Raw genomic sequence first — 9,641 nt, 5'->3', positions numbered from 1 at the left:
CCCAGGACCTTCTAGCTGTGAGGCGACAGTGTTAACCACTACACCACCGTGCCGCTTCATACTGTCGTTTACTATCATGCACTCTCATACTACTAAGTAATCTACCTTGCCTATACCTATACTACTAGTACCTACTATGCTAATATGTCTTTACTACTATGCACTCAAGACTGTAGCACTCAAGTTCAACCCTGTTTGACGAACAGTGTTACTGACCCTCAGCTGCCAGAGTTGTACCTTCCTTCCTGCTGACTGGTTGTACACATCTTGAAAGTCTCTTTGGATGAAAGCGTTCAGCTATGTGACTAAATGTAAATGTAAAGCCTCACATCTTCTCAGCACAATGGATTCCACACCGGAGTGAACTGTGACGTGGTGTGTCTCCACAGGTCCTGTTGATGGACTACCTGGACGTGAAGAACAGTCGCAGCGCCGCGGAGCCCTCGGCCCAGCTCTCCTACGCCAGCACCGGGAGTGAGTTCGCCGCCTTCTTCTCCAAGAAGAAACCCCAGCGCGCCAAGCAGTCCTGTTCAAGTAAGGATCTGTCTCTGAACTGAGGGCTGCGTTCACACTGCAAGCTTTAAGCTGCCTTCACACTGCAAGCCTTAAGCTGCCTTCACACTGCAAGCTTTAAGCTACCTTCACACTGCAAGCCTTAAGCTGCCTTCACACTGCAAGCCTTAAGCTGCCTTCACACTGCAAGCCTTAAGCTGCCTTCACACTGCAAGCCTTAAGCTGCCTTCACACTGCAAGCCTTAAGCTGCCTTCACACTGCAAGCCTTAAGCTGCCTTCACACTGCAAGCCTTAGTGCTGCGTTCACACTGCAAGCCTTAAGCTGCCTTCACACTGCAAGCCTTAAGCTGCCTTCACACTGCAAGCTTTAAGCTGCCTTCACACTGCAAGCCTTAAGCTGCCTTCACACTGCAAGCTTTAAGCTGCCTTCACACTGCAAGCCTTAAGCTGCCTTCACACTGCAGGCCTTAAGCTACCTTCACACTGCAAGCCTTAAGCTACCTTCACACTGCAAGCCTTAAGCTACCTTCACACTGCAAGCCTTAAGCTACCTTCACACTGCAAGCCTTAAGCTACCTTCACACTGCAAGCCTTAACCGTTTCTGCGCCAAGAACGAGTATACTCATTATTGGTCGCCAATCGAATAACGCCAATAACGAGTTTACTAGTTTTTATGATCGCTATATCGTTTATTCGCTATATCTATTCATAATTCATAGCCGCAGCCTCTGGTATAGTCTTCAGACCCTGTCTGAGCTGGCAGACGGTCAACACCACCCTCTACTGCCAGGCGGAGCTATTGCATCTCATTGAAAATGGGCTTGTGTCTTTTATGAGGCGATCTGAGCCGGGTGGGCAGGGTTTAAATATTCAGGCGAGCCACTTCTATACAACGATGGCATCGAACAGTAACTCCGCCCGCCCGTCATTGTGAAACGGTCGGTAGTGTGGTGCGGACCTCCACGAGCATTATTTGGAATTGTGATAAGATATTTGGATTATCTCTTTTGCATTACATCAGATACAAGGTAAGAACATCATAATATGAATTTGATCGTTGATCTTTTTGATGATTGATTTATTTCTATCGCGATCAAAGCGATCTGTGTGTAGGTGTATGTGCTTATTACCGTTGGCTGCGGTGGGGGAGGGGGGCGAGCGCCCGCTACGACGGTCATTTCATGTATGGACGAGGAGACATAATAGTGATAATCTAGTGTTGATTTCAGGATGATTAGATAATCAGCCGAAAAATTACAACGTGATGACTGGATTACAGTAAAATGCATTTTTCTCGCCTTTTCCTGGAATTACTGAAAAACACCCAAACCATACTCTATTCAAAACGGTATAAAACGGAAATGTACCAATGAAAAAACAATCTGTCTCTGCAATGTTGACTAGAAGCAGCTCATTGAGACCCGACGGCGTTATTAGACCCCTAGATATAATATAAGATATATTTTAAGCACTCGCAAATGTCACAGTCTAAAACTATATCCATTGAATAAAGACCTGGCAATGAATGGGGTATTAGCGCCCCCTGCTGTGGCGGTCAATGTGTTAAGCTACGTTCAATAAAAAAAATCATAAAACTACACTATCCAGAACAAACCGCAATGTTATTGCCATAAAATCTTGCTCAAATAAATCAGATTTGCCCCCCCCCCATGTGTCTCATATATCATATTTCTTTTATGATTTATCAAGTCTTAGAATGATTGAAATCCACACAGCGCTCTGCTCCAAATGTTTCTCCCCAAGATATAATCTCACTCTGCGTCTCAGGTCTGAGTCACCATCTCAAGGCCATTCAGCATTCTTGTTATATCCTGTATTCGGCTATATTGTATTATGCTCTATGCTGATGACTGTGGCTTCTCAGGTTCCCAGGTTTTAGACACTATCTCTGTATTATTATTCATCTGTAACCTGATGGAATAGCCTGCAAGACGAGCTTCAACTACAGGATACTTTAACCCTAAATTAATTCAAATATATGATGAAGACCATGGAATCTGAGACCATAGGAAACTGTACATGTTTTAATTGACATAGCCTATTTTTCTTACCTTGGAACTGTGTGTCTAACCATGAGCTCACTTGTTTTTATTTTAACCATGAGCTCACTTGTTTTTATTTAACCATGAGCTCACTTGTTTAATTTTAACCATGAGCTCACTTGTTTTTATTTTAACCATGAGCTCACTTGTTTTAATTTTAGTTTTTGTCTGAAACTAAATGTGTTTTTCTGTCCTTATTGGCCAGGTCACTCTTGTAAAAGAGATGTTAATCTCAATTAGTTTTTATCTGGTTAAATAAAGGTTAGAAAAACATTTAAAAACCTGCTATATTGTTTTTTGTGTCCCGACCGACTTATTGTGTCAGAGAATGTCTTACAACAGTGTTCCCTGCCGACCATCTGACTACTTTTGTTTTAGACACGGCCTTGTGCCATAAAACATTGTGGTATTCTGTGTTTTGCTATAGTGTATAGTGTGCTGACTAGAGCTGTCCCCGAAGCCTGTTTTTGGGCTTCGAACTTTGTCAGGGTTTTTCGAACGGGTGTTCAAAATTTTTTTTATTATAATAAATTACATTTATTATACTAAATGACGAGTCATATACTAATAGTATAATACTATAATATTAGTGTAGCCTAATCTTTATCTGCAACTGTGAAGAAAAACCTCATTGGTTTAAACAGAATGAATGTCTATCCATAAAATTCAATTGGATAACAATTCCATAAAAGAAATATATATAAAAAAAACTTTTTTAATAGAGAATTCGAATGTTGATTTAGAATTCGAATGCCAAAGTAACAAACGAAGGTCCGAACGTTCAAACGTTTGGGCTCAGCCCTAGTGCTGACTGGTTTTAGACACAGTCTTCTGCCATAAAACATAGTTGTATTCTGGGCGGCTAGGTGGTGTAGTGGGCAAGGCACTCGCCACCAATGTGGAGACGCTGGGTTCGCGTGTTCGAATCCAGCTCTCCACATTGTTTTCAGTTTAGCTGGTCGTCCGCAGTAATACACATTGGCCATATTACGGGGAGGGAAACTGAAGGGTGGGGATCGGGCGTTGTGGACAGCGACTCCTACAGGTCGGTTGGTGCGCCTGCGCAGTAGAATCAGGAAGTCTCGGGGGCAGCGTGAGCCTCCCACGCGTTACTCCTCGCCACTGAGAGATCGAGCTGCGCAGGTGAAAAGATGCGACTGCTGTTACCTCAAGTACCGGAGGGGACTTGTGCTATGTATGACTTAGTCCACATTGCAGCCGCCTTGTGGGAGGCAAGAAACAGCGTTTGTGACAGGGGAGGGTTGAATTGGATGATACGAAATTGGGATGGGAGAAAATATAGAAAATGGGAGAAAAAGTGGATAAAAAAAAAAAAACATAGTTGTATTCTGTGTTTTGCTATAGTGTATAATGTTCTGACTGGTTTGGTTTTAGACACAGTCTGAGTCTGTTCTGTATCCTCTGCTGACGGTCTGCGTCTCTGCTTGTTCTCAGGTTCGAGTCCTCCTCTCACGCCATCAGCATGAGTACCTACCTGAGAGAGCAGAGGAGAGAGCTCTACAGCAAGAGTGGACAACTGCAAGGTAGGGAGGGAGGGAGGGATGGGGGGAGGGAGGGATGAGAGAGCAGAGGAGAGAGCTCTACAGCAAGAGTGGACAACTGCAAGGTAGGGAGGGAGGGAGGGATGGGGGGAGGGAGGGATGAGAGAGCAGAGGAGAGAGCTCTACAGCAAGAGTGGACAACTGCAAGGGAGGGAGGGAGGGAGGGAGGGATGAGATAGCAGAGGAGAGAGCTCTACAGCAAGAGTGGACAACTGCAAGGGAGGGAGGGAGGGAGGGAGGGAGGGAGGGAGGGATGAGAGAGCAGAGGAGAGAGCTCTACAGCAAGAGTGGACAACTGCAAGGTAGCGAGGGAGGGAGGGAGGGAGGGAGGTAGTGAAGGAAGGAGGGAGGGAGTGAAGGAAGGAGGGATGGATGGAGAGAGGGAGGGATGGGAGAGTGAGGGGGGGATAGAGGGGTGGATGGAGAGAGGGATGGATGAGAGGTCATGACAGCACAGTGACAATACCATTACAACTGAACTGACTATAGCTCATTTCTGGTTCAGACAAAGATGCCTAAAGATTCCAACAGAGTTTTCTTGTAAACGGCACATTTCCACCCAAATGTTTTCTGTTGTATTTCTATAGTCTACAAGCTGAATACATCTCCTACCTCATATAACCTGTTGTTGTTCTATAGTCTACAAGCTGAATACATCTCCTACCTCATATAACCTGTTGTTGTTCTATAGTCTACAAGCTGAATACATCTCCTACCTCATATAACCTGTTGTTGTTCTATAGTCTACAAGCTGAATACATCTCCTACCTCATATAACCTGTTGCCATATATTGTCATATAACCATCAAGTCATTGTTGCCTTTTCCTTTGATCATTATCATTATAATTATTGAATTCCCGGGATGTCTGTGGTATCGGCAATCCCCAATGAAATCACGGCGCACACCGGTCTGTCCGACTGACGACTGCCATTTCCAGTTCCTAAATCCTACATAAATCCTACAATGAATTACAATACGAAGCCGTTCGAGAATGCTGAATAAGTATGTAAATGGAGTTACGAAGGAGGCTCCAACATTGTGAGATACAATGTTTTCTAAAACGCTCCAACATTGGGAGATACAAGGTTTGTGCCCGACGGCGGTGGAATTCAAAACGCACCTCTTCCAACTCCACCGCCTTCCTCTGGAGCAGAAAAGCTTAGATTAACACAGGATGAAGAAGAAAAAAACCAAACGCTCTTCAAATAACAGCTCACTTTTTTCTTTTTTCATCTCCTCACTTCCCTCTGCGCCTTATAAAAAAGAAGAGATGGGGGGGGGGGGGGGGGGGGCGTACTTTATTTTTTTTTGACTGGTTGAATGCCTCGCAGCGTTCATAAGAAGATGAGATTTCTGCAGGCTTTCATTCCAGCCTGTCACAATACACAGAGCCAGCCGCGGGAGCCGCCAGGGCCCCTGCATGACGGAGAGAGAGATGGAAGGAGTAAGAAATCATTTAGAAAGTGAAATAACTGGACCGGGGATGGAGGGAGGGCGGGAAGAGGAGGGTTAAAAGTCATTGTTTTCATCAGGGTCCACTGAAGAAAGCCATTCACAGATTTCTGAAGGAAGAAATTATATAAGAAAAAAAATATTGAGACAGTGTGGAAGGAGGAGGGGCCGAGGGGGGCTTTCTCTCTTTTAAATTAACCTCCACTGTGAGAGGGGGAGAGAGAGGGGGAGAGAGAGAGGGAGGGGGGAGAGAGAGAGGGGGAGAGAGAGAGGGGGGAGAGAGAGGGTGGAGAGGAAGGGGAGAGAGGGGAAGGGGAGAGAGAGATGGGGAGAGAGATGGGGGAGAGAGAGAGAGGGAGAGAGAGAGGGAGGGAAAGCGAGGGAGGGGGGGAGAGAGAGAGGGGGGAGGGAGAGAGAGAGGGAGGGAGAGAGGGGGGAGATGGGGGGTAGAGAGAGAAAGGGGAGGAGAGGGGGAGAAAGACAGAGGGGGGAGAGTTAGGGGGGAGAGAGACATATAGATAGAGAGGGGAGGGAGAGAGAGGGAGAGAAAGGGAGGAGGGGGGAGAGATAGAGAGAAGGGGGGAGAGAGAGGGAAGGGAGATAGAGAGGGGGGAGGGAGAGGGGAGAGATACATAGAGAGAGGGGGGAGGGATGGAGAGAGGGGGGATAGAGATACATAGATAGAGGGGGAAGAGAGGGGAGAGACAGAGAGAGGGGGGATAGAGAGACAGAGAGAGGAGGAAGGAGAGAGGGGAGAGACAGAGAGAGAGGGAGGGGGCGAGACAGAGAGAGATAGAGAGAATGGAGGCAGCGGAAGTAGATGAAGGAGAGAGAGGGATAGATTGAAAAATGAGAGCAAAAGAGAGAGAATGAGAGATGGAAGGTGGAATGATAGAGTAGGAGAGGAGAGATTGATGTGATGAGTTGTTCTGATGGAGGGATCACTCAACACTTTGAGTCATGTGTGCCTCTCTCTTTCCTTCTCTCTCTCTATCTGTCTCTCTTTTTCCTTCTCTGTCTCTCTCTCTCCTTTGTCTCTCTGTCTCTCTCTCTTTGTCTCTCTGTATCTCTCTCTCTCTTTGTCTCTCTATCTCTCTCTCTATCTATATCTCTATCTCTATATATCTCTCTCTCTATCTCTGTCTCTCTTTTTACTTCTCTGTCTCTCTCTCCTTTGTCTCTCTCTCCCTGTCTCTCCCTCTTGTCTATCGCTCTTGTCTCTCTCTCTTTTTACTTCTCTCTCTCTCTCTCTCTCTCTCTCTCTCTCTCTCTCTCTCTCTCTCTCTCTCTCTCTCTCTCTCTCTGTCTCTGTCTCTCTCTGTCTGTCTTTCTCTCTTTCTCCTTGTCTTTCTTTCTCTGTTTCTCTGTCTCTGTCTCTCTCTCTCTCTCTCTCTGTCTCTGTCTCTCTTTTAATTATCCTCCAATCGCAGCTGTTTTGCGAGAGTAGCGATGGGAGGAGCGAGTATTGAACAATCCTTTTTTTGTACGAGAGCCTGTTTTTGTGTTTTGACCATCAGACTGTATTACGACCATTCTATTTGGCCATCGAACTATATTCTGCCTGTAATCAATACATATTCTTATTGATTGATATTGCACTTGCGTGTGGACATTTGAATTAGTTTGTTTTTTAACCGTGACGAGCCTGACCACCACCAGGCTCGTCACAACACACCTACAGCCTCCTCTCCTGACCACAACACACCTACAGTTTGCACAAAGGTCACCGTATAGTAGCTTATCGTGGCGTGTGGCGCTTTTGTCAAATCTCTGTGCCCTGCACCCAGCTGGAAGCCTTCCTCTTGAAGAGAGGCCCGCGTCTGGATTTCTACAATCTATGTGTAATGACTTTGTAACACGCGCTCGTATTCTGTAATGGATTTGAAATTAATCTGTAATATCTATCGTATGTCTCTCCTGGGTATTCGGGGTGGGGGGGGGGGGGGGGGCATCTATCATATTACACACATCCACACACACATACACATACACACAGATTTGAGCAAGGCCTTAATTACTTGCTCTCTCCATTGAAGCGTGTTCCGTGCGCTTTAATTAATCTACTGCTTCATCTAAAGCCTTCATTATAGCTCCATATGTATCCACATCTGGGTGGACTCTGTGTGGGTGGGTGTGTGTGTGGGTGGGTGGGTGGGTGGGTGGTGTGTGTGTGTGGGTGGGTGGGTGGGTGTGTGGGTAGTGTGTGGGTGGGTGTGTGTGGGTGGGTGGGTGTGTGTGTGTGGGTGGATGTGGGTGGGTGTGTGTGTGGGTGTTTTGTGTCTATATGTGTGTCTGTGTGTGTGCAGGTGTGGGTGTTTTGTGTCTGGATGTGGGGTGTGTGTGTGGGTGTTTTGTGTCTGTATATGTGTGTGTGTGTTGTGTCTGTATATGTGTGTGTTGTGTCTGTATGTGTGTGTGTGTGTTGTGTCTGTATATGTGTGTGTTGTGTCTGTATGTGTGTGTGGGTGTTTTGTGGATAAAAGCGTCAGCTAAATGACTAAATGTAGATGTTGTGTCTGTATGTGTATCTGGACCAGTGGTTCTCAAAGTGTGGTGCGGGGCCCCCGGGGGGCCCTGAGAGGCTCCCAGGGGGTCCCCAGAGAAATGGTGAATAGTTTAATTTAACTCAAATTGTAGTTTAGTCCAATGAGAGAAAAAAACAAGAATTACTCTGTTCATGTTCGGTTTCACTTCTACAGGATCTCCTTCTACAGTATCAGTTTTGGAATTCTTGAATCTAACAACAAATATTCTCTCAGATGGGGGTCCCTGACCTACTATATGTGAGAACCACTGACCACTAGGAGCTGCCCAGTACAACCACAGTCTGACACTGTTGACCACTAGGAGCTGCCCAGTACAACCACAGTCTCTCACTGTTGACCACTAGGAGCTGTCCAGTACAACCACAGTCTCTCACTGTTGACCACTAGGAGCTGCCCAGTACAACCACAGTCTGACACTGTTGACCACTAGGAGCTGCCCAGTACAACCACAGTCTGACACTGTTGACCACTAGGAGCTGCCCAGTACAACCACAGTCTGACACTGTTGACCACTAGGAGCTGCCCAGTACAACCAGTCTGACACCATTGACCACTAGGAGCTGTCCAGTACAACCACAGTCTGACACTGTTGACCACTAGGAGCTGCCCAGTACAACCACAGTCTGACACTGTTGACCACTAGGAGCTGCCCAGTACAACCACAGTCTGACACTGTTGACCACTAGGAGCTGCCCAGTACAACCACAGTCTGACACTGTTGACCACTAGGAGCTGCCCAGTACAACCAGTCTGACACCGTTGACCACTAGGAGCTGCCCAGTACAACCACAGTCTAACACTGTTGACCACTAGGAGCTGCCCAGTATAACCACAGTCTAACACTGTTGACCACTAGGAGCTGCCCAGTACAACCAGTCTGACACTGTTGACCACTAGGAGCTGCCCAGTACAACCACAGTCTGACACTGTTGACCACTAGGAGCTGTCCAGTACAACCACAGTCTGACACTGCTGACCACTAGGAGCTGCCCAGTACAACCACAGTCTGACACTGTTGACCACTAGGAGCTGCCCAGTACAACCACAGTCTGACACTGTTGACCACTAGGAGCTGCCCAGTACAACCACAGTCTCTCACTGTTGACCACTAGGAGCTGCCCAGTACAACCACAGTCTGTGTGACCTTTCAGTGACCTCCTCCTGTCACGTTTCTCTATTGATGCACACAGTAAAACTGTGACTCTGACTAGAGGGTTGATGAAATACTCTGACTTAGGGCTGCACGATTTTGAGAAATAATCTAATTGCTATTTTTCGGACAGATATTGCGATTGCGATTACATTTGCGATTATATATATATTTTTTTTAAGCAGCCCCACAGAGGTTTATTGTAAAATGCGTCTTGCAGCTGGCCTACGCGGTGGGTCTTTTCGGGACACCGAGCCTGAAAATGTTTATTTTTACCTGGGAATCGATACTGGTACCCAACGGTACCTTTTTTTCTGTACTTTACTCTCCCTCTCTGAAGTCTAAACTTCA

The 9,641-nt window shown here is 46.4% G+C and overlaps 1 protein-coding gene across 1 annotated transcript in view; it reads left to right on the top strand.

Annotated features, from left to right (window-relative positions):
• The window catches only part of LOC311248534 (exocyst complex component 4-like), a gene marked incomplete at both ends in the record, with an annotated part of 88,556 nt that overhangs the window by 75,531 nt on the left and 3,384 nt on the right, over positions 1 to 9,641 (top strand). Inside the window, 4 exons of the mRNA XM_084339399.1 lie at positions 390 to 534; positions 2,304 to 2,349; positions 4,034 to 4,122; positions 7,901 to 7,928. Of these exons, the coding sequence (XP_084195525.1) occupies positions 390 to 534; positions 2,304 to 2,349; positions 4,034 to 4,122; positions 7,901 to 7,928 (308 nt within the window). The remainder of the gene's footprint in view (positions 1 to 389; positions 535 to 2,303; positions 2,350 to 4,033; positions 4,123 to 7,900; positions 7,929 to 9,641) is intronic.

This window comes from Notolepis coatsorum, assembly GCF_963971535.1.
Source record: "Notolepis coatsorum genome assembly, contig: SCAFFOLD_618, whole genome shotgun sequence".
Lineage (NCBI taxonomy): Eukaryota > Metazoa > Chordata > Actinopteri > Aulopiformes > Paralepididae > Notolepis > Notolepis coatsorum.
The sequence above is the reverse complement of the archived record's forward strand: the minus strand, read 5'-3'. Positions and strand labels throughout refer to the sequence as shown.